The 25,540-nt window shown below is 32.9% G+C and overlaps 1 protein-coding gene across 1 annotated transcript in view; it reads left to right on the top strand.

The window, feature by feature from the left end:
• LOC118200345 (nose resistant to fluoxetine protein 6-like) overlaps window positions 1-25,540 on the top strand; it is an 83,259-nt gene that overhangs the window by 25,800 nt on the left and 31,919 nt on the right. The window contains exons 3-8 of the mRNA XM_035372303.2: window positions 1,590-1,704; window positions 3,280-3,367; window positions 12,133-12,218; window positions 15,459-15,629; window positions 19,188-19,281; window positions 24,891-24,983. Coding sequence (XP_035228194.1) covers window positions 1,590-1,704; window positions 3,280-3,367; window positions 12,133-12,218; window positions 15,459-15,629; window positions 19,188-19,281; window positions 24,891-24,983 — 647 coding nt within the window. The remainder of the gene's footprint in view (window positions 1-1,589; window positions 1,705-3,279; window positions 3,368-12,132; window positions 12,219-15,458; window positions 15,630-19,187; window positions 19,282-24,890; window positions 24,984-25,540) is intronic.

Below are 25,540 nucleotides of genomic sequence, written 5' to 3'. Positions count from 1 at the left end.
CAGCGATGAAGTGGGTCCCGTATGACACACTCAGGCGTTCCAGATCTTCTCTCCACCCACGCAAGTTCATACTCCGTATTTGGTGGACTAGTCGCCAGGTGGTGCACTATGAGCTCCTGCTAGTGGGTCAAAACATCACGGCAGGCCTGTTCTCACAGCAGTTGGAACATGTTTATCAGGCACTGATGCATATACAGAAAGCATTGGTTAATCGTAAGGGTATACTCCTACTCCATGCCAACGGGAGCCCGCATGTGCTTCGGGAGGCCAAGAATGCCATTGAGCGAATGGACTGGGAGACACTACCCCATCCACCATACTCCCCAGATCGCGCGTCAATAGACAACCAACTTTTTCAGTGACTGAACAAACATCTTCCTAAGAAATCCTTTAACAACCGGTCAGACCTCGAAAAGGCCCTGACGGAATTCTTTGCATCCAAGACTCCCGAGTTTTAGCGCAATGGCATCGTACAGCTAGCCACTCGTTGGCAAAAGGCACTAGATACCGATGACAACTACTTTGAGAATTAGCGGTGATTATTGTACGTTTTATGTCTTTTTCTTTCTGACTGATCAAAACAGCAAGAATTCTTTGGTTACCTTGTATTTCCAGCAGAAACTATTCCAGGCAGATTGTAGAGACATTAGGATTTTTTCGAAGCAGGAAAGATGAAAAATGAGCAACGCCTTCGCCGGGACTCGAGCCATGGGCCTCCTAAATACACTTCGAGCGTGCTGGCCACTACACTCCGAAAGCGTGCCAAGAAGGCGGGAGAAATACCTTGTAAGATGAGTCTGACCGTCAAGTCATGATGGAAGAAGGTATGACCTGATCAAGAGGTTTTATCTATGAGTGCCCAAATACTGATAGTGAATCACTGTAGTAAGCGTGAGGGCTTTTAGCTCGTGTATTGTTATAAAGCCTTACGTACACACTTTATTCATTAAAAGCATCCTAACGTGAGAAGTTAACTCCATCAGTGAAAGCAACTGCCGGTGCAAAGCACGTCTCTATTGCACATTGCTTTCAAACACAAAATGCAAATTTCGTATCCAGGTTCTTGCCTCTAACGACCGCAATAGTTGAATGTGAGAACAAAATAATCACTCCTTGTATAATATTTGCTATCCTGTGGATTTCATAACATTGATATAGTACGAGTTATTTTAAGTGAGTAGCATTCAGTGTCACTTCTTCCAGTGATTGTTTATTTCCGCGTCCGCGTCCACAATGTTTATTTCGAATGATATACCTTTCACACAAACTGTGAAAAAACGCATAAACGTTTAATAATTGGGTCTACTGAAAATTATTCATGGCCCAACCGTAATACATCATTTCTTTTGCTGCCCCATTAGCAAAGCTTATATCTGCAATTTTCGAGTGGATGTAGTAAAGCATCCTACACTTACAAAGTGAATTATTCAAATGGCGATAGCTGTTGATGCGGTATACCATTTAGCCATTTTCGAACAAAACTTTCTGCACGAATTTTGTTTCTTGGTGTATGTGGGATCTATCTTTAAAGTTTGTACAGATAATTTTGGATTATATACGTTAATACAGAAAACTATTTTCTTTTTCAGGTTATAAATGAAGCAGCAAAATCTGCGCAGTTTTTTCACTTTTTGGCTATGAGAGTCGGATTGTGTGTTCCTTCTGGTTGTCAAGCATCTGATATAGAAGAAGTGGCAAGAAAAGGTTTGCATAACAAATTTGTTTGAAGTTAATACTGTTCATTATTTTGGTACATAAAGAGTTTCACAGTGAAACATTTTTTTTCTCTTTAATTTGGTATTCAAATTTTGCTGTGAATAATCATTTAATTTTCATCCTACCTATAAAATAAGCAAGGAACATAGCTCTGCTAGTCATGCCGATGTCATTATTTTGATTACAGACAATATGCAGCTTTTTCTGGAAACTGCATATTGTCTGTTATCAGTTCTACTGTATTAGTATATTTAAAATGCGCTGTTGTGAAAGAAAGCAGAATCGCATAACAGTACAGCTTTGGAAGATCGGCCACAAGCGCTGGACGGCCACAAGCAAGTTGAATAATTAAACAGCAAGTTGAATAATTTAAAAATTTACCTTATTTCATTATTACTTCAAAGTTTCTTTTACCTGATACTTAGTTTCATTTTTAAATCTTTTAAAATGTTTTTAAGAAAGCTAAAAATTCAATCCTTTAATATCAAAGCAAAAAATTCAGCAAAAATTAATTTATGTAATATTTTCTCTTGTTAATGTTAAATAAACTTTATTGATAGGATAGCTAATCTGCCTTCAAAGAAACTTTCTTACAATTTTTTATTTTGAAAGTAGAAATTATCTAGCCCTATTTTGACAACCCATTATTGTTTTTTTAACGTATCTGTTGCTTTTAAACAAATGACAGTTGAAATCTGTATTGGTTACTAGAAGCTAAGATCACGTAAATTAAAGAATTTACAAAAGGCAAGTTAATAATGTTATTGTGATAAATACGGAGTAATTATTTACAATGGTATTAACTATCAACAATTAATTACAAAATTTAACAAGGCTCCACTGCGTTTCTCTCACCAGTTGAAGACAGAACCCTCAATACTTTAACTATTTTTAAGATGTCAAATCAAATCTCATTTATTAATTAACTTTCAGATTATGTTCTTATCAACTTACATTCAAATTTTTATCCATAAAGCTAAGGCTTAAGATGTAGTTCAAAGTACAGTAATTTTTAACTCACTTCTGTTCTTCCTCTCTGGTGTCATGCCAATTTCTAAAATCAGTTCGTCGTCTGACCTGAAATGATCATGAGAGATAATTAATTCAAACTGTACACAAAATAAAACTGCATAATCCTTACAGAAAGATCAACTCTTTCGACGTATTTTGCAAATAAATATAATTAAAACAATGATTTAGAATTTACACATACCTATGATTTTACAAAAAATTTCAGTAAATATATTTAGTGCATTTAATTTATTAAATAAATTAAATAAATGCATTAAAGTACTGGCTTGTATATTGAAACCCTAGTAGTAAGAATCAACATAAGTAAAAAAAAAAGGTTTATAATGCAATAAATGTTTATAATTAACAAATAAGTAAATGAATATTTATAAGAATATTTTATATATATATTATTTTTATATATATAAAAAGAGGGAAATAATTGTCGGTATAAAAAACAACAAAATTCGCACATTAGTGACTCATAAAAATAATCATTTCTTCATTTATTAACGGAGAAAGGAAATATTAACAATTTTTCATTTTTAATAGCTACAGAACATCTTTATTGGACGGTCAAAGTAAAGAGATGTGAAGTGAAAGAAGATTACGAATACACACCTCTGATTATTAGTGTTATGTAAGTTTATTTACTTCTTATCAAAATTATTACATAATTGCATTATCTAGTGATGGTGCTACTTTTTCATTCGGCTATGATAGGTTTATCACTTAATTCCTGCTACATAAGCAGTAAGCGTTATAGCGTAAAAACTTAATTTATACACACACATATAAAGAACATCCCTAAATCTTCTCATCTGATAAAGAATGCTTAAAAACTTCTAAATTTTAGAATAACATCTATTCTGTCAATTGATACCTACGATATCTAAAATGCCTCCCAGTTACAGTCAACTCCTAACTAGCCGGTGTAATGCCGGGAAAGACATCCTGGTTAAATCAAAATCTAGTTAATATGAGCGTAGTTAAAAAACGCAATAAAGTAGAATAACCTATATTAGAATTAACAGGAATATACTTAGTTAAAGTAGAATAATAGTTTTTCTCTACTTTCAAGCAGTTTAATATCGAGAATAAATTCATAATTTTTCTTTAATTAAGACAGTACCTAAAATAAAGGGAACGCACTGCAAAGGAAAAAAAAAAAAAGGAAAAAATGAAAATAAGAAATGAAGAAACTACATTTTATATGCATTAAATTACATTGAAGTGCCACTGAATTAGGGATAGCAAGGACTATGCAAATTGTGTAACGCTGTGCATCGTTTATGCGCAAGTGAGGGCGCTGTGGTAACTGCATATATAGCGCGTACTGTGGCTGTTCTGAATTAAGTTTTTAATTATGAAGTTCTCTTTGAAGACCGAAGCATTTGGCCACTGGCAACAGACACTTTCATAGGTGAAGATGTCAACTTTATCACTTAGCTCCTCAATTGGTAGCTGTTCATACCTCTTAACTCATCTGATTTTTGCTTGTTGCTTCTAAGCTGGAAGTAGTTCTTTGGAAATTGTAGTAACTGAAGTTGAGCTGTATTGTACTTTGTTGTGTGGCATTTGTTGTGTTGTAATTTCGTAGTCCAGGTTGTTGTAGTAGTGCTGTATTGAATTTGTGTTATTTTTTCATAATTTTGATTCTGTAGTATTGAGGTTTTTAAGTTTGTCATTGATGCCAGTATAGTATAATGTATTTCTCTTATTGTTGTCATTGAACCTGCATTGTCTTGGATCCTTCTGGAAAACTCTGCTCTCTCGTCACGTTTTAAGATTTTTCTCCTTTTTGGTACTTCTCTCCTTCTCCTTTACTCCGTTTTCTCTTCTAAGATCGCTTTCACATTAAAAATTCATTATTTCATGTACCCTCGGGCTTGAATTCATGAATTCATTCCTTGGCATGAACCGGCAACGTTGCTTTTTGCAATAGATCGGTATAACATCGAGTCTAAGTCTAATGTTCTAAATTAACTCCGTTTTCTCTTTCGAGATTTTCTCCACTTTCAGAATTCTATATGTCATGTGCCCTTGAGTTCATGAACCGGCATCGTTGCGCTGCGCAATAGCTCGGTTATATAAATTAGTCTAAGTCTAATGTTCTGAATTAGGTGTTAGAATTGCCAGTATGGGTAAACTGCCTGATTTAGACGCCTTCTATTGCGGACAAATCATAGGTGCGCGACGCATGGGCTATTCAATTTCCGAAATCGTCAGACAGCTAGGATTTTCAAAGTCAACAGTGTCAGGAGTATACCAAGAACACATAGATGGTGGACAAAAAACTAGCTATCGGGCAAAGTGCAAAGGACGATTAGCCTTGACAGTGCGTGCTGAGAGACGGCTCAAGCGTATTGTAGGTAGCCAGCGAAGCCAAACATAAGCTGTGTAACGCTCTCTCTCAACCGTATGGGTTTCGGGAGCCATCGACCTACAAGAGTACCATTGCTCAATGCTCACCATCGGGCTGCAAGTCTTGCCTGGGCAAGAGACCACCGCGACTAGAGTGTAAAGGACTGGAAACAAGTAGCATGGAGTGATGAATCTTGATTCCGGCTACTTAACTTTGACGTGAGGCTGAGAGTAGGACGTCAGGCTCATGAGGCCATGGATCCTGCATGCCAGGTTGGAACTGGACAAAGGCATGGTGGCTCAATCTTGGTCTGGGGTGTTTTTTTCCGGGGCACTGTTTGGGATTTTTGGTTCGTGTACCGACCTCCCTCAATGCAATTCGGTACTTAGAATTGTTGGGTAATCACCTGCATCCATTTATGCTGTTCTGTTATCCGCACGGTAATGGAGTTTTCCAGCAAGACAACTGTACCTCTCAAAAGTCCTGGTTAGCTACTGGCTAGTTGGATGAGCATTCCTCTGACTTTTCTGCCATAAATCGGCCACCTAGAAGCCCAGATTTAAATCCTATTGAGCATCTTTGGGATGTTTTGGAATAAGGCGTGAAAGGCCATCACACTGCACCAACGAACCCTACTGAATTATGAACAGTTTTATCTAATATTTGGCAAGCCATTCGCGTGGAACGTTTCCAGAAACTTGTTGAATCTATACCTCGTCTTGTAGTAGCCATTATCAAGGCCAGAGGAGGCCCAACTCGTTACTAGGTAGGTATCCCTAATTCAGTGACACTTCAGTGTATATTTACAATAAAAATGTTAAAGAAAATGGTTAACAAGAGACAGAATGAAAGAAACAAACTTAAAGACCAATATTTAAAAGTGGACTTCAGTATCACATATCATACACAGAATTCTAATTCGAAAGTCTATTAAAACTTTTTTTAATAAAACACTTTTTTTGTATTTTTCGGATTATGCGCAGTTAAAGTAAATGCACGTTTACGCACAGTTGCGGATAAAAGCATCTCGCCTACACTTTTCTAAGTTCATCAGCTACCACTGCTATTGCCTCGCGGATTTTTAATTTCCTTTTTTTATTTTCCGTAGACAATTTTGTTTTACGTTGATATTTCAAGAAAGTAACTTTTTTCCTGCTGCCCAATAAATAAAATTAACCTTTTTTAGTCAGGGCCCAGTTAACCTGTAACCTGGTTAATCCTGCCCCATGTTAATCCGCAATCAATTAATCCATTCCCCGTTAATCGAGAGATCAGGGGGTTTTATTTTAAATGTAATGAATTTGCATTCGTTTTATACAAAGTTTTGCTAACTCCCGTTCTGTAAGCAGATTAAGATATATCTTATATTGTTTCTCTTATGATAATTTTGCCTTAAAAAGCAATCCGTGAAAAGACACAAAGTTTTCAGCGAACAAGGTTGGCGACTGTAGTTCATTGTAACATAATTTTCATTTTCGATAATGTTTAGAACAGTTTAAAATTAATTTATATTTAATAATTCGTTCAATCACTTCGTGTAAAAAAAATTCATACAAGTTAGAAAGTACTCTTGTTCTACCTTTAATCATTTTACATTCCAAGGCATACATTGTTATCTATTATGTTATTCCAAAAATTCACTTCGAAATTAGTAAGCGTGGGACATCTATACAAAGTATATTTGTAAAGAATTGTTTGAAGAAAAGAAAAGTCGCATTACATATAAAAGCAAACATCTATTAACCAGTTTTGTACCAACAACTTTTGTATCATTGTTTCAATGGACTGTGGTTTCATATAGCTCTTACCTCTTCATTAAATAATTTAATATTTTTAATTTAAAACCTCAATTTTTACATTAAAGTTTATCATTTTAATAGGTCTCGCAATTCAATATTAATATGTCTTAAAACCTTTTCCAAAAAAATAATTTAGAAGTCAACCAAATTAAGAATAAATAATTCTTAACTGTGAGCAATAAATTAGAGTGAAAACTAAACGAAAAAAAAAAAACTTTTCCATAAAAATTATTTCTCTATAATTCTGCAGCGAATTCGTAATTTAAGATTGATCTTAAAATAATAATGCGTTATTGAAGCTTTACTGAGATCCTGTCGTAGATGTTCCTGATTTCGGCAGTTATTTGTATCAAGAAACAGTTTTATCCACATTTGCATTTCGAATAAATTTTTGTATTCAACACACATTAAATGCTTTGATTTTAATTAGCACGTTTCCATGATATTTTGATTCTATTTCCACTTTTCTGTTTACTGTTTATATCCTTATTTATTTTCTTTTCTTAATTGCTAATGAAGGTCTACGACGACATCTGCATAATTATCATAACCATTAAAATTCTCAATAAGTTCCAGCTGCATATCAAAATGTTTGTGGAACTGGTTCTAATCGCTTTTAATATCGGTTCCTGAAACAATAGTGCATAATATTAATTATTTATAAAAAATGTAAACATCATTAAATATTAAAAAGAACAAAAAGACTTCCCAAAATACTGACTGCATTGAAGAAGCGAAAGAATATAAATAGAGTATTTTTTGTATGCAAACTGAATGAAATATTTTTTATGCTTGTATTTCAACAAAGCAAACTGTTTAATTTTTTCACATGTATTTATAAAATGTGATTGATAATAATATTAATATATGGTTTTGTATGTCATGATAATATCGATATATATGAAGCATTAAAGTCGATGACGCTAAAGAAGTGCATGCATGTGAATCTTTCGTAGATCATGTTTATTGAAGCATATTTGCTTGAATGAAATACAGGTGACAGGGGTCTGGACACCGAAAGGCTTACTAGGATTACTCAGGTATTCTTCCGGAATCCGCAACTGTACAACGCGAGAACTCTTTGGCGCCCCAGAAGCACGGCGTCAGGAGCTTAATGGAAACATTTGTTGATGCTGTATACTGAAATTTGAGCATTTCTAATTGATATTTAAACATTTTACATAATAAAATTATTGTATATTGGGGCACACACTGCAGCTTTTACATAAATATTATGCACTAATGGTTAAACATGTTCAAAAGCACAGTTATGAGTGCTTCCGATGACTCCATAGCCTGCGTCTCAAATATTTAAATTATAATTGGTTTTAGAGAACAGAGGCCATGAAAAACTACTAGTAGAGAAAAAGAGCGATAAAATTAAAATAATATTTATCCTGGAAGATACATGATAATTAGATTAAGAATCGATAAGTTATGGTATAAGGTATTTCTCCCACTTTCCTAATGTGCCTTCGTGGTGTAGTGGTCAGCACACTGAGATGGTATTTCAGAGGTCCGTGGTTCAATTCCCGGCGAAGGCGGTTGCTCATTTTTCATTTCCTCTGTTTCCCGAAATATACCTAATGTCTCTACAGTGGCGCTCGAACTAAAAGGGTCGTGGATGATGAATCTCCACACCCAGGATTTGGCGATTGGGTGCCCTAAAAAAACCCAAGTCGCCTTTTAAAAAAGGGCAGTATATAAGGTATTTCTTCTGCTTTCCTAGCATGCTTTCGTGGTGTAGTGGTTCTGCACGCTGAGCAGGTATTCCAGAGGTCCGTGGTTCTATTCCCGGCGAAGGCGGTTGCTAAATTTTCATCTCTCCTGCTTTCCTAATTAACCTAAAATCTCTACAATGGTTCCCCTTTATTCCTTTTGCTTGTTAAGAATTATGGTTTGCAAATTTTAATTTTAATTTTGGCTAAGAGATTTTAGTCGTTCTTGCTCCCTTATACATGAGTCATGAGTGTTACCTGAGAATCATATTGAAGGAATTAATTTTGAAATGAGGGAAATCAGAGACATTTATTATAAGCATATTACTATTTTAAGTATTATTTAAGTATGCTATTAAGCAGTAAAACTTTAAGTACTTTATATTTAAGGAACTATTTCATATCGAAATTAGAGTTTTATTTTATCTATTCACATGTACAGTGCTTTTTAATGAGAACGTATTTTGAGTAACTTCAGATAACCCATAATATTCTGAAGCTGAAAGAAAATTAGAAGTGTAATTGTTTTACATAATAATTACGTCACATTTGTGTAACATATGTAATTTGGAATTAGGAATAACGAACTTGGAATTTTTTCAGAAAATTTCTAAGTTGAATTTAAAATCAAATAATAATGAAACATGCTTGGTAACAACAAAAGACCAAACTAAAGGTTCATGTTACTGTAATCTGAAAGATTCTAAGCAATTAAAACTATACAGAAGTCTTAGTCTTTTTTTTTTCCATCATTAAAAGCATGATGTATTGATTTTAAATAATAAATTAATGAATTTTCTTTGGATATGTGTCAGGAATATTAAAACTATATAGCAGTCGAAAATCAAGGCAATGTCTAGCTTTTCTTAGCAGGTCACCTTTGGGACAAACTACTGTCACTTGTTTCGGTTAGATCTCAGTCAGGCAGTCCTTCACGGTCTGTTAAGAGAAGAACATCTGCCGACTGATTGTCTACAACTATCTGTTGCCATAGAGACAAGATACAACCCATTTTTCATAGGAGTGTCTTGAAGAAATGGATTTACGATTTACATTTGCTATCTTGTTGCGCTTAATGACGAACTAGCATTATACGCTTGTCGTTGTAAGTAAAATACTCACTATATAGAATTGTTTTGTATCTTTCTCGTCTAATGTTAGGTAAAAACAAAGTAATAATAATGCTTTGCCTTACTGGCCATTATTTGGAAATGTATAAATCCTGTTACTATAGTTACCTCCTCCAGTTGAACATACTGGTGAAATTAGTCCTCGTGATACACAGGCAATAATCCATCAATCAATTCCAGTAGACATTATGGCCGAAGTCGCTTCTGAGTAGATTTCTCTAGAATTTCAAACAACAATGATTAACAGATGATTCTCAGCTATTATAATAAAATTTCTTTTCATTCGTATCACAAATAGCTTTTCTGGTAGCATAAGCTGGAGAATAATGCAATTTTCATACACTGGTGTGCAAAACTTAAAGAGCAGGGTTTTTTGCCATAACTCCACGAGAAATCAATTGAGACACATGATTTGCAGAAATGAAGGTGAGTATTATGTACGTAAAGGATGACGAAAGCATCGGAGCTGAAAAAGGAGTACAATGCATAAGGTATGGAATCAAACAAAAACAAGCTTTATTTCATGATTGTCTATCAAAGAGGAAGAACAACAAGCAGATGTTCCTTAATATGGGATATGCCCTTCCCTCACTGCAATTGTTGCTTCGCACCGTCTCCGCATACTCAGAACCAGCTGGTGCAACATTTCTTGCGGTAGGAGTGCCTATTCCTCAATCAGCATCTGTTTGCGTTGTTGGGTGTTCTCCAGAGGATGTAAGCGTGCTGTAGCGCGCCTCCCCAAAGCATTCCACACATGTTCGATGGGATTTAAATCTGGGGAGTACGTTGGCCAATCCATTCGAGTGATATCTTCACTTTCCAGTAGCTCTTCAACAGCAAGATTCCGATGTGGCCGTCCATTGTCATCCATTAAAATTAAGCCTGGGCCAATGGCACCTCGGAACAGGCGCACATGGGGAAGGAGTATCTCCTCACAATAGCGATCCCCGGTTACAGACCTTCTGTCAAAAAAGTGAAGCTCAGTTCGCCCGTTCAGCATAATGCCTTCCCAGACAAGAACTCCAGGACCACCGTTACGGTGTCTTTTCTTGATGTTACTGGAATAAAACCGAGTCGCGACCTCTCTCCAAATCAAAACGCGTTGAGAATCGCTTCTGGTACTGAACCGACTCTCATCCGTAAAGAGGACACGACTCCACTGATCAGTTGTCCAGTTTTTGTGCTCTCTGCACCAGTGTAAACGGTGGCGTCGGTGGCCAACTTTCCACGGGAGGCAGCGTTCAGGACGGCCTTTGTCAAGGTGTCTGGCCACAGTAAACCGCGACACTTGTCGCCCCGTTGCTGTACAGAGTTGCTGAGCAATGGCGCTTGCTGTCTGCTGTCGGTCTCTTTTCGCCTGCAGGACGATATATCGGTCATCTTCTGCAGTTGTCGTCCTCGGGCGGCCACCACCAACCTTTCTAACAGCTGTACCTGTGGTTTGGAACGCTTTCCAAGCGCGCGAAATAACACTTTTGTTGATTCCGAACTCTGCAGCTACACTGGTGACAGCAAGCCCCTCCTCCAGCTTTCCGATCATTCTTCCACGTGTGAAGTCGTCCAGGTAATTTCTTCTAGCCATATTTCACAAACTGACTCACTGGCACTTGCAGCGAATTTGTTGAATTGCGTCTCCGTCCTTCCTTTTATTCTACTGTTGAGCTGCACGCGCCGATATCACACTTTTTGTGTACGCTCACGTCGCCTCTGACGTTTCGTTCCTGATATTTGCATACGCATGACGTTTCTACTGACTTACGTGTTCATTGTACTGATCTCCAGACCTCCTTTTCTGCAATTTCATGGCTATCTGCTAAATTTTTACATTGTTGCTTAAGTTTTGCATACCAGTTTAAATCCTCATTTCTTTCAATATTCAAACCATCATCGTGTGCTCCATAAGATCCTAACGTATTTACATGTAATTCTGGAACTCTTTCTTCCTCTAGTTGAACATTAACTGAATGATATCCCGTTAATTTAATTATAATAGCTAGACCGATCTGTGTATGTAACAGTTTATGAGAGGATGGAAGCATTTATCTTTCATGTAAAAATAATTTACTTTTGCTTTTAAATTATAGTGAAATGCATAATTTTGCTGTTGATTTTCAGAACTTCAAGTACAATATCTTGCAATCTTTAAAGCAGCTGGGTTTTGCTGATAATTTCTTGTAAAACGAAAAACTACAGTAGAATTTTTCCCACTCCTTGCTAACATATTATAAGACATGTTTTTTTTTTATTTATGTTATATAGCGCATTATACAGGGATGCTGTTATGCTTTCCAAATAAAATTTTTAAACCTGCATTAAAAAATTTATTTTTTAAACTTGCTGTCAATGGATAATTCATAGTACATTTCTCACCATGTTACTTTTAAATACTACAGGACAGTGCTATGTTTCTTTGGGTTTCTGATGCTCCTAGGCTCATTGCTGGAATTGTACCATTATTGCGCACAAAAGAAAATAGAAAGTAAGATTAACTTTTGCTTTATTTAAATATTTTATTGCATGAATTAAACTGAGTGATTAAAATATGAATATTATGAAAAGTATTTAACTCAGCTTCTTTTGCAGTGACCTTATATCTAAGTGCATTTCAATCCAAAATGCTGCAACAATTGTACATATTACTACAAATGTTTATAAAATACAAAATACAATTTCTTTAACGTCTTAAAATACAAATATTTTATATCTCTATGCAAAGTTTCATTAACAAGAATACGGTTTAATTCACCTTCAGTTTTTAATCACTTTTAAAGTTGCAGATATATCTTCAGCTGTGATTGTTTTGAAAGTAAATATAAAAGTAGCTTCGAATTTAAAATTTTAACTCCAAGAGAAGTCGTAATCTAAATTTAATTTAAAACTAGGAAATTTAGATGAAAATTGTTATAAATTTGAGATACAATACACTTATCATATGTTATTAAGGTGAACTACTAAGAAAATAGTTTAAGAAGAGTAAAAGTACCAGTAGCAAATATTAATTCAGTAGCAGAAATTCTCGGTATCGAAATGATTAATGACAAGAACTGATATTTTTCAGCTTTAGATTAAATGAATTTGAAAACGACAGAAGCAAAAGGAAATTTGCCGAAAAGCGATTAACAAATGTCTCTTTTTCTTTCTTTAAAAAAACTGTAAAAGAAAAACTTCTTTTACAGTCTGCCAGTTCAAGTAGTTCAAAAAATCTTCCCATTGTAAACATCAAGCCAATAGTTAATATTTCTAATGTTAGTCTTTCAGAAGAACAAGAGAGAATTCTAAAATATAATTTTAACTTCTCACAAACCTGTAAACCCTCGATTCCAAAGATTTTGGCTCCTATCGAAAAAGCTTTCAAGTTCAGTAAAGTTTCAGATTCACAGAAAGAAATGATTAGGCATCTTATCGCTCATAATGTGAAATTCAATAATAAACCTTTGAAACCAAATCTAACTGCGAGAGAAAGAGCTACAATGCGCGAGATTCATTCTAACCCGGATATTGTCATTTCAAAGGCCGACAAAGGTGGCCAGATAGTTGTCATGGATAAGAACACTTACATCGATGGTGTCACTAAACTCTTAAACGAAGGACCATATAATCCGATCCCTAAAGATCCTTCACCTTCGGATTTATCCAAAATAAAAACTGCGATCAAATCTTCGAAAATCATTTCAAGCAACTTAAAACATTCGCTTATCCCATCTGTTGCGAATTGTGCCAGATTATATGCTCTTCCCAAAATTCATAAAAGTGGTATTCCTTTCCGCCCTATTGTATCAAATTTAGGTACTGCCTCGTATCCATTAGCTAAATATTTAGTTTCTAGATTTTCCACTCTATTAGACAATAACATTTACACCATAAAAAATTCAATAGAGTTTTTAAAAAAGGTTAAAAACATTTCTCCTCGTAATTTACTCATGGTTTCTTTTGATGTAAAATCATTATTCACCAATGTCCCAGTGGAGGGTGCATTAAGATGTCTAGAAACCAGACTTCGCGAATTTCATTTCTCTTGCATCGAAATTGATGAGCTAATTTCTCTCACTCAACTCTGTTTGAAACAAACACATTTTGTTTTCCAAAATAAATATTACAAGCAAACTGAGGGATTAGCCATGGGAAGCCCCCTCAGTCCCATCCTGGCTGATATCTACATGCATTATTATGAATCAAAATTGTTTGAAACTTTAAACTTCCCGGCATGGTTCCGCTACGTAGACGATACTTTTACCCTGTTTGAAGGTAATAAAGATGATTTAAATAGAGTTCTTTCAACAATGAATTCTATTGATCCTGCTATTCAGTTCACTTTTGAACTTGAGACTTGCAATTCTCTTCCGTTTCTCGACATTCTGGTCACACGTAACACATCCAACTTCAGTACTACAGTTTACCGTAAACCTTCATCGGTTTGCCTTCCACCACACTTTAAATCATGTCATCCGACTAAACAAAAGTTAGCTTCATTTTATTCCTATGTTTTCCGTGCTCTTCAAGTTTGCTCCTCCAAACTAGCCCTTGATGAAGAACTAAATTATTTAAAAGCAATAGCTATTGACAGGGGCTTTTCACCCAACATTATTAATCAAGCAGTTAAAAAATTCTCATCTCAACACACTAAAAGCCACACTCTTATTTTAGGAGATTATAAAAATTCTGTTGTCATTCCCTTCTTTCCATCAATTAGCTATAAGGTTGCACATATTTTGCAGAAATTTAACTTTCGGGTTGTTTACTCTCCCATCAATAAAATTCCAACTTCTATACTCAAGGACCCCATTCCGGATATGAATTCCTGGGGTATTTATAGGATTCCTTGCCAGTGCGGTTTAATTTACATTGGCCAAATTAAGAGAGCCTTAAAATTTCGCGTCAAAGAACATGAGGCATATGTTAGAAAAAAGGAAACACAGAAGTCTTCTGTTGCTCAACATTGTTGGTCCGAAAATCACACTTTCAATTTTTCTGCTGCCAAAATTATTCAAAAAACATCTTCCATTGGAGAACTGGATTTTCTAGAAGCATTTCACATTCATAAAAATCTTTCTGTTCTAGTTAACGATCCTAATTCCAATCCAAATTTGCCTTCGGCTTTTAGAGAAATTATGTTTTAGTTCTGGTTTCGCCAACAGATGGCGCCACTTGCTTATTCTTGTCCAGGCTTTCTTATCTTATCTAAACATTATTTCCTATCTTGTTCATTTGCGGTTTTGCAGCTGAAGATGATGGTTCGGTAAAACCATCGAAACTAGTCTTGTGAAAATTTTGTAAATTAACGCTGATTTTTGTTGTTTGACTTCTGAATTAGTATTTATTCGGCGTGTTATTGTGTCTTAATTATTAAAATATATGTTATATTAGTTTCAACCATTTTATTTTGCGATGGTTGAAACTATCTCTCAAAATGTTACATACAAAATGTTGTTTTCCTTTGCAGGGAAGTGCAGCACATCGAAATTAACTGAGTGACTTCTATTATTAACCCTGCTTAAAAGGTTAATATAACTTTTCAAAGGTTTCCCCATTTACAAATTGCAAAAATGGCGTTAACTTCCAAAAGAAATGCTCATTTCTAATTTTGTGAGGTATGCCTGAATTTTGCATATGAATGCAAAACTATCGCTTATTAAGTTTGAAATTGTATTTTCAAGATCCCTATTTTTTTAATATGGTTCTTATTATTTTAAATTGAAAAAATAATTGCTATCATTAATAGGTACTCTTTTACAAGTGCTCGCCTGTTTCTCCCTCATTTCGAACTTCAAAAAACTAGTGAATACGAAAACATCTGCGGGAAATATGAGTTGTCTTCACGGATTGCGGTTTTTGTCAATTTCATGGATCATCTTGGGTCATACTTACCTCAATGTAAATTTTCAAATATTCAGTAAGTATATTTATCGTTATTATGATGACTCTAGGTAAAGATATTAATATATATAAATACAAATTAAAACTAGAAATATTCATATTAAGTTGATACTATGAATCATTAAATAGCTAAGCTAGGAAAACTTAGCAAAAAGTAACGGCATTAAAATCGGAAATGAAAGTTAATATGTCTTTAGTGGTATTTTTATTTCACAAGACACTGTACTTAATTATAGGCTACTTTATTATATACAAAACACATCATCACTCGCACACACAAGTACAACTACAACTACATTCAGTCTCAATTCTGGTTTTTACAATAACTTCCCACGCTTGCTATGCTTGGAGCTGCGCCAGCTTTAAGTTCGATTACGATTAAGTTGTCGATGCAATACATGCATCCCCCTTTTATCAAGAGTTAAGTCTATCTGGAGGTCGTCGAATTCTGATGGATCGACGCATAGGTTGTGGCACAGCTGATTTCTTTGGTAACCTGGTTGTATCAGCAGCAGATCCGGTAGATAGAACATCCGGTAAAACCTTGGGATCAGAACACGACACAGACGTATCTACCTGGTGGCTATTGTCTTTGGATGGTTCTAGAATTCCACTCTTATCAGGCTTTTTGAAAATCAGGAGAGCTGGAGGTGGACGTGTGCAGCCCTCATCAATTATGATTCCTCCTTCACACATTTGATCGACATGTCTCCGCCATAGCTGACCATCTACATTTATAATACAGTGAAGCTGCCCATCCTTGGATTAGAAAGTTGCAAATCGCCATTGTCTGTCACCTTGGTGATAATTTTTATCGCCAACTCCTCGACAATCAAATCTACTCTATTATAGATAATTACATATACGGCTAATATCTACGACTAATATCTTCAAAATTTTGCGTTCACAGAAATAATCTGTTTTGGCTGCAACAACACAACTATGAAAGCAATCAGTCATCTAGTTTGTCAAAAAAACTAAAAATTATATTATTTTTAGCAACTGGAACTCTTATCTTATCATATTTATTACGTGCACTACACGGAAAGGGGATAACGCCCTGTCGAGGACTTCTTGAGGAAAAGTGGCCCGTAACCACGTTACACATGGGGAAAACTACGAAGACGCCTATGTAGCTAGCCCGTTCGCCGAGACTCGAACCCCCGCCCTAACTACTAGTGTTCATTACCGCTCGCCCTGGTGGGCAAACTGTTGTATTCAGCTGCGTTTGAAATGAGATCCACGCTCAAGATTGCTTCTGTTAGTTTGTCTTGTCAAACAACGATTGATGTTTATGTTTCTGGAAAAAAAAAATGGCTATAAAAAGCGCGAAATAAGGCATTACTTTGTCACCAGTGTGATCGTATATAATGGTTTTTCCTTTTCTGATGAAACATTTAACTGCTGTTACTTTCGTATGACAAGAGAATAACTGGAAAAAAAAAAAAAAAAAAAAAAAAAAAAAAAAAAAAAAAAAAAAACTGAAATGTTTCAGACTTTAAATTACGTCCAAAGGGGCGTTTTTTAACATTTTGTGTGTTACGTTTCTTTATTAAATATCATGTTCCTCGCACTTAAACCATAAGATCCAGTGCAACAGCAATATCGCAAAATAGTTTTAAAACGAGCATATCTTTAGAATTTCCGATACAGTGCAGTGACTCACGCGCTGGAGATAAAAATGTTTTTTCTATATAACGTTGCCATTTCTCGCTTTTAAAGCACTGAGTTTGTAAATCAAAAATTCGTTAAAGTTTTACAAAATATAAAATCTATAATAAAACAAATTCCAAATTTGGGATTTCAGATGCCCATATTCGCAGTAGGATTTCGTCATTCAAAATTCGATGGCTCTATGTACCATTGTTTTATCACAATGCGAGAAATAGACAATCATTTATGCAGATTTTTCATTATTTAATTTCTTCAAATATAATGCAGGACTCTAACATTTTGTGGCAACAGTTTGAAAAGTGAACCGACGTTTATGAGTCCGACGCAAAATGCCAAAACGAAACTAATAGTCCTTCGGGATTCAAATCCCTTTGGACTAAAAAAAAAAAAAAAAAACTAAATACAGAAATGTTTTTGTACTGTTTAAGGGAGCATAAAATGTAGACTTTACTGAAGACGATTGCGAATTCACGCTATGTCTTGCAAAACAGGTGACTGCCGACGAAGGTTATAATAACCTTTTTAGTTTAACTAACTGAACAGAACATGCACTCACTTAGTGCTTCCAATTTAGCCATCACTTGTGGCTAAGTAACTTAACACAAAATAGTATATACAATCAGGAAGAATTAAATTTTAACTACCCGATTGGCTTTTGCTTTAATCTGAATCCGTTTTATCGGCTGCATACAGAAAGCCGAGTTTAGAATTTCAATATAAATTAAAGTAAGTGGCTAGTACAAAAAATTCAACAACAGAGCTACTTGCAGACATGCAGCGTTAAACTCGTAATTAATTCTTCCACTGCGAACTCTTAAAATCTGCTACTTAAATACTACTTCCGAACTCAATGATATTTGCACACACGTCATTTAAATTTGTGTTCTGGCAGGAAATTGAAATCAAAAAAGGAAAGGAAAGTTTCTTAAAATAAAAAATAATTGATTAGTACAAAATAAGGTATTTACAGTTGAAATAAATTTATGTAGAGTAAAGTGATTTAAGCGAAACTTTCATCAAATCAATAATGCAGTAAACCACAAATTCAAAATTCATAAAAATTTATTAGAAGATTCAGGAAATGTTATAATAATTTTGTGGAGTATAAGAAGGTTACTTAACCTAGTCTAGTAGAAAATACTTCGCTAAGAAGAAAAATTTTTACCAGTATCTTTATAATAAATTTTCGAATCATTTTTGCATATTGTTACTATATATTCAAGTTAGTTTTTCTACATTTGAGAGGTGCTTATTATTTTCATTTATATTGTTATGTAAATGGAATATAACTTTTTTCAGCAGCTTTTCAAATTTTAAAATATTATACTCTATTCAGATAGCGATGAAGATGGAAATACCGAAAATTAAAATTTCTGTTCCATAAATTAAATTATTTTTTACACATTTAAGAAGTTCTGATTTTTTTCGATTATACTGTTATGTAAACGGAATATAAATTTCTTTCAACGAATATCATTTTTAAAATTTTTAAAATGCTATGCTTTATGTAGATAGCCACTGAAATGGAAAATAACCGAATGTTAAAATTTCAGTTCCATAAATTGAATTAGATTTGCTTTTAATTGGTTATTTTATCCTTTTTTACATTCTTCATTAATGTTGATTAAATTATATATAAAAAATTCTGCTTACATTGAATTTGACATAAGCAACAAACCAAACGCAGGTACGTCCTTTCTATGTGTCATATTATTGTGAATAAACGTCTTAGCACTTTAGAAAGGTTCTTGCAAAATTTTCATGCTATTTGTTTAAGAACGTTGCCGTATATTTCTGAATTAGTGTCCTAAGAGGGATTGAAGCAATATTTTTGGTATAAGAACTATTGTAATTAGAACGGCAATACTTATTAACTTTGGTAAACTTTTGTTTCTCCTAGGAGGTCTTCGGAAAGCTACAATTATACAAAGGGATTTTTTCTTCCAAGCTGTTGTTAATGCTTCAGTAGCTGTTGACACATTCTTCTTTATAGGGTAAGTTCCTCAAATTTCGTTTATTTAGAAATAAAATCACTTTTAAAATTAAGCAAATGTTTCCTATTTTCCGGAAAATGTAGTTTGAGACAAGCAGTTTATCTTCATAAAATAGTTGGGAATTTGTCTGTTTAATCTTTGATTACTTGAATATGGAAATGAGATTCATGCACATAGTAGGACTTTTTAAGTATTAAAGTAGCGCTTTAAGATGACCGAGACTTGAAACGGGATCCCAAATTTGAAAGTCATGTAAAAAATGAAATAGAAAAAGAAAAGAAGAAAGGAAGGCCCAAAGTTTTGGCTAATATCAATCCCTACCCCCCCCCTCCAAAAAAGAGAGATAGAGAGAGAAAGAAATATAAAAAGAAAACAAAAGAATTCAAAACAACCAAATGAGTCGCCTGAAATATACGTCTTCATATTTATAAAAGCATACATGAGCAGCAATAACTCAAACGAAAAAAAATCATATATATATATACACACATATATTTTGTATCTGAAATCTAATGTTTGGTACCTGCAAGAGTTTTGTTATTTACAACTTTGTAATTCAAACACACAGACAACTAAATATGAATATTTCAGACTGATATTTACTTCAAAGTATGTTTAAGTTTAATTCTAATATGTTTAATTCGTCATTAAATAACTTATTTTACTTTAAATTAAAAATAAACAAATTCTGAAAATGGTAAAACTTGAGAATAAGTAATGACAACCTAGCCTTCTTTTCTTAATAATTTTTTTTTCCTCAAATAAATTAAAATACATATGTTTGTATGTCAGTAATTATAAATGCAAAATTTGTTTGTATAATATCCATCCACTAAAAAACTTACTAAAAATTATCTCTTCACGGATTATAGATGCTCATCGGTCAATCGGGTTCTTTTCATATTTTCAACTGTGAAGAAAAAGCCGTTCACATCTAAATGTATTTACAAACAAAGAGATCACTCTTAATGCAAAAATCACTGTTTATAAAATCACTGAGATCATTGTTTATAAGAACGGCTAACTGTACCCCAACAATCATTATTCAACTGAATCATATGCGATTGGGAAAAAACCGTTCTGTAGGTTTTAAGGGAAGAAAAGCATATATACTTCTAAAATTCGTCTTATCATTACGTATATTTCTCCAATTTGAGAGAGCGTTGCTGAATATATTTGAGAAATTGCAAATGCTTCAGAATAAATTCTTTAGGCGGGTAAATTTTAGAATAAATTTAGGCGGGTTCTTTAGGTAATCAAAGCACCATAAATTATAAGAAGCAAAGCTGTGCACATTGACGTTACAAAAAAAAAAAAAAAAAAAAAAAAAGGATAATTTCACAAATACTTGTAGCGCAGCACTTTAAAATTTTTCTGTGTTGCAGAATCGCAAATCATCCGGACAACCTTCAGTTATGAAGCAGTGGAAGAGGATACTATCCTAGGACCTTAATAAACGCATCTCGATTTTTTATATCTACGGGCAGTATTTAGTATGTGAAATTTAAAATTGAGTTAAAATATTTTTTATTTTGTTGTTAATAATTTTTATTTTGCTAAAAAAAAAAAAAAAGTGCAGGCTCGTCGTCTAATTTTAGATTTGCTTGAGTGTAGATCCTTAGAGCATCCTTAACATGTCCCTAGATTAAACCTGCGGTGGTTTCGTGCTGCCATCTATTAACTAAAAAGGTTAATAATGAATTTGTTTTGATGATTTTTATGCATATAAGTGGCACGATAATTCTGGAACTCATTTTGCATAAACCTATGTTTTCTAGAAGTTTTTAGCTGGAATATTTACAAATGAAAATATTACTTAAATTAATTATTTTTAAGTATTTCATAATTGTCTTATTTCAACATGAATAGAAGAGGTTTTTCTAATTCTAGGGATTAGCCTTAATTCAACACTGTAAAAAATATTCAGTAAAGCAGAAAGATAATATTGACCATACTTCCTAATATGAATTTCGAGTAATTTATTACAATGTATTTTGTTTCATCATAATAGAAATTTTCCCTCTAATTTGCTAGCAAAAGAACAAAAAATGCAGAACATTTGTTAAATATTAATCAGAAACTTTTTCAATTGAACTTGACGAAGCAATAAAATTAATATATTCTAAGATTAACTTCAATAGTAAGATTATCATTTTCAAAAAGTTTAGAAGTTTCTAGTTTTGTTTAAAAAGATAATTAATTACAAAAAGTAGCAAATTTATAGGAAGTTATAATGAAGAAAACAAATATAGTAAGGACTTCACAAATTTCTTACTTTCTCGCATTGAGAATGTACTAAATATCTATGCAGTTCCTTAGTAGATCACTATAATATTTTTATATGCGTGTATTTTATATACTAGTGCCATAAAATCTAAATAAAATCATGTAAATTTCCGTAAACTTCAGCCTTTTTTTTAAATTAGAAACAGCATGTGAAATTTAATTCATACCAATATTATATTTGCATATGGAGCAAATATCTTTATATTTAAAGGAGTTAGCAGGAAAACACTGACTTTCAGTTTCATTCTATTTCCGCATAACAGACTGATGTGAATAAACACGTGTCATCAGAGAGGGTTATCTAGGTTCTGAGACTATATTTTCAGGTTTAAGAATTCAAATAAATTTTTAAGCATGCCTCCGTTCATATAATGCTAGAATTTATTCTTGACATTATATGTACATTTTTATTCAAGTAAAAACTGTTTTTGATGGAAATACGACGTTTATAAACTCTGACTTTCGGTTTTCTTTACATCAGGTAGATCAAAACATTTGAAAGCTAACATACAGCTTATAAATTCTGTTTGTTTTTGCTTTGTATTATATCTAACTTATTTGGAATTATGCATTAAGTCCTGAAAGTTGCTTTTAACGTATTAAAAATGCAACCAAGAGAAATTTCTTGCAGCTACCAATAGATCTCAGATATAAAATAAATATAAGATTGAATTGCGCTATCATAATTGGTATTGCTTATGTATTTCTTGTAAATATTTGGCTAGTGAAATTTAAAAGTTAGTTAAAATTTATTACTTTGTAAAGAATAATTTCCATTTTGTTAAAAAAAAAAAAAAAAAAAACAGGTACGTCAGCTGCTTTAAGATCTTGCATTCAACTCGCAGCCAATATGAGTTTGAGAATGCTGGATTGGTCCATAAATATTTAAGATAACTAATAACCGCTGTAGTCGATGCTCGCTGTAATGGCTCCAAATTAAGACGATCATTTTATTGCAACAACCAAAACAATGTGCCCAAAAATTATGACAGTAAAGCTAAATATCTTTTCGCTATAGCCTTCCATTTGATATTTTTTTTAATATAATAAAAAGAAAAGCGATACTAAAAATATGCCTTCCATTCAAACTATGTAAATTTCTGGCAATTGATGTTTATGTAGTGTAAAAAAAATCTAAGCTAAAGAAGAGGGACCATGATATTTCAAACATTTTTTTTAAATTCACCTCATTATTCTTCACTTAATGCAGTATTCCAAGACTGCATTAAGTGAAGAATTACGACTTAATAATAATTACTAATTCGTCATTTAATAATAATAAGGAACGAGAACAATAAGGCTGAAGATGCGACCTTCTAAATTGAAAGGCATATTAAAAGTATGAACCTTATTAACTAAACAGGTTGTGTTTTATCTCTCTTTTACCGTAATACATTCTTCGTAAATAAAAAAAAGTTTTAAGAAACATGGTATGCTAAAATTTGTTTAAAATGCTTATATAAGATATATTTTATATTTCCGTCTACTTTCACGGAAGCTTTTTCAATTCATACTTTACACTTTTTTACTTCGAAAATATGTTTTATTGTATGTTGCTTTCTGATGAATGTTTTTCAGCTGTAATCGTATTAAAACGTAAATGATTTCGTAAATTTTTGTTGTTACATGTTGTGCTTAAGTACTTAGAGGATTAAAAGTTAAGATAAATAGTTTAACATACAGATAAAAGTATTGTTTATAACCGAATTCGTAGATTTTGTAATTACTTTTTGTGAATGATTTTTATATATATGGATATTAAAATTTTAATTTAGTTTCAATTATACTTTTATTTAAAATAAAAACTTCAACTAAAATTTTAATTTTGAAACTCTTCGAAGAAAAATATAGTTATTGCACACATTTTATTTCTCCATTGTATGCGTACGGGAAGATATTTATAGCACAGAAAAATATGCAGCCTTGTTTTTACTCCCGTGGAGGACATTTCTCGTGCAGCTCAAAAAGGCATAAATAAACTACTGGTGTTTTATAGCTCAATAAATTCAAATGCAACGTCCTTTGCGAGCTGGTTGTTATGAAGTTCAATGCTATCAGACTGAAATCGCTTTAATAAACTACTGATGTATTTCTAATAAAAATTCTTTAAGAAATTTTTTCACTCAGAATGTTCCTCGAAGGTTTAAAAGAATTTCTCTCTGCTAATTCTATAGAAGAAATTGAATGTATCATCTCCAAACTCGACAGATTTAATACAATTTTAAAAATACTTGTATATTACACCTTCAAAAAAGTCTTAATTGCTTTTAAAAATTTTGTTCTAATAACTGTTTAATGCACTATTTACATTTTCTTTTATTCAGAACTCCGATAGCGTTCTTTATCATTCTAAGGCCTAAACCAATTCTTAAGAGAGTGCTGCGGAAGGCAAGCCTAATTTGTTTTAAAATTTACCTTAATTTCTTTTTAGAAGGATTATTCAAAGCTAAATTATTATATTTGAACGACTTTGTAGGAGTAGTTTAAAGACTGCAGTATTTCATGTACACGTTTAATAATTAAAGCTTTCATAACAAAAATATTTAATTGTCCTTTTATGTCTGTAATATATTGACTGTATGCATAGTTGTGCATTTGATTATTCAGAAATTGTATTATTTGTATTTCCTAGTATTATTTTTCTGTCTGGAAAGAAATTATTATTAAAATCCGTTATTCTCGATGAGGTTAAAAAGTTACCAACACTTTGATGATAATTCGAAACGATTTAAAATTGAGAACTGAAGCATAACTTTTAATCTGAAAATAACTTCAGGGATGTTATTTTATTGCTTATAATATTTATGAATACACAAAATGGTTGTTGATCAAATATACTTAGAAATCAATATTCCTGATATTCTTTTGTGTGCAATACTCAATACTTTAAGTTGGTTATCTAAAGATCACATAATCCAGTCCAGGCCACAGTACAAAGTGATTTTCCCAGTTTCCGTCTCCCCAAGTATATAAGTTGTTTGTTAACAACTAATAAGTATACAAGTTGAATTAATGTATAGTTTATCGATGTATCAGTTTTTTAATGATGATAAAAAGGTACAGGATTGATTCAAAAGATAAGTTTTTCTATTTTATGAAAATATCTTTAAAATCGGAACTCGAGATATGCTGAACGCTTATAGCAGTTTTAATAGCTTCAGCAATTTTTGTTTGAGTTATTCTTAAGCTTATATAATAGCACTAACTTCCCGATATTCTCATAATTTTTGTGTGCATTACAAGGTTTTCCTAAAATTAAGCTGATATTTTTGAATTCTTGATTTTCATTTGAAAATAAGAATAATTTAACTATTCTTTTATAGTGGCCTTCTTGTGTGCTATGCTACCGTCAAAGTTGTTAAAGAAACGAAAAAGCCCTTTAACATACCTCTGTATCTAATGCATCGTCTTTTCAGGTTAGTAAAATTTTTGATAAATAACCGACTAATTATTCAATTTTTTTCAGATTTAGTTTTTATTTTCATAATTATCTTCCGATCTATTAATTTTTTTCAGATAGTATATGCTTCTTTAGGATTACTTATATTCTTAACAAGCTAAAGTATTTGTAAAAAGTGTTAACGTTTTAAATTTCCTCATTATTCGCTATTATTTTTTGTGCTGCACTAACTAGATTCTTTATTATCTTGAACCTTACCACAAGGTATATTTTAGTTTAAATACAATCCAAACGCATAATGTTTAAAAAATAATTTCAAATGCATAACAAATACAGTTTTTAACTCATTGAGTAAACATACAATAAAATATGGATGCAATAGTTATGAAATCGGTCAGATACCATATGCTGACTATTCGGCTTATTTTTAAGCCAAATAAATGTCCGACTACCTCATGTGAAATTTATTGTTGTAAAATTCTACCAAATAATGTCGAAATTAAGGAGCAACACTTTTATAATACCTCGAATATATTAGGAGTCACTGAACTTTTGAAAATAGCTTTAGAAATA

Source organism: Stegodyphus dumicola, chromosome 9 (assembly GCF_044657685.1).
Source record: "Stegodyphus dumicola isolate Sdum_Otavi_A_Nest chromosome 9, ASM4465768v1".
Lineage (NCBI taxonomy): Eukaryota > Metazoa > Arthropoda > Arachnida > Araneae > Eresidae > Stegodyphus > Stegodyphus dumicola.
This window is presented reverse-complemented; position numbering and strand designations above follow the sequence as displayed.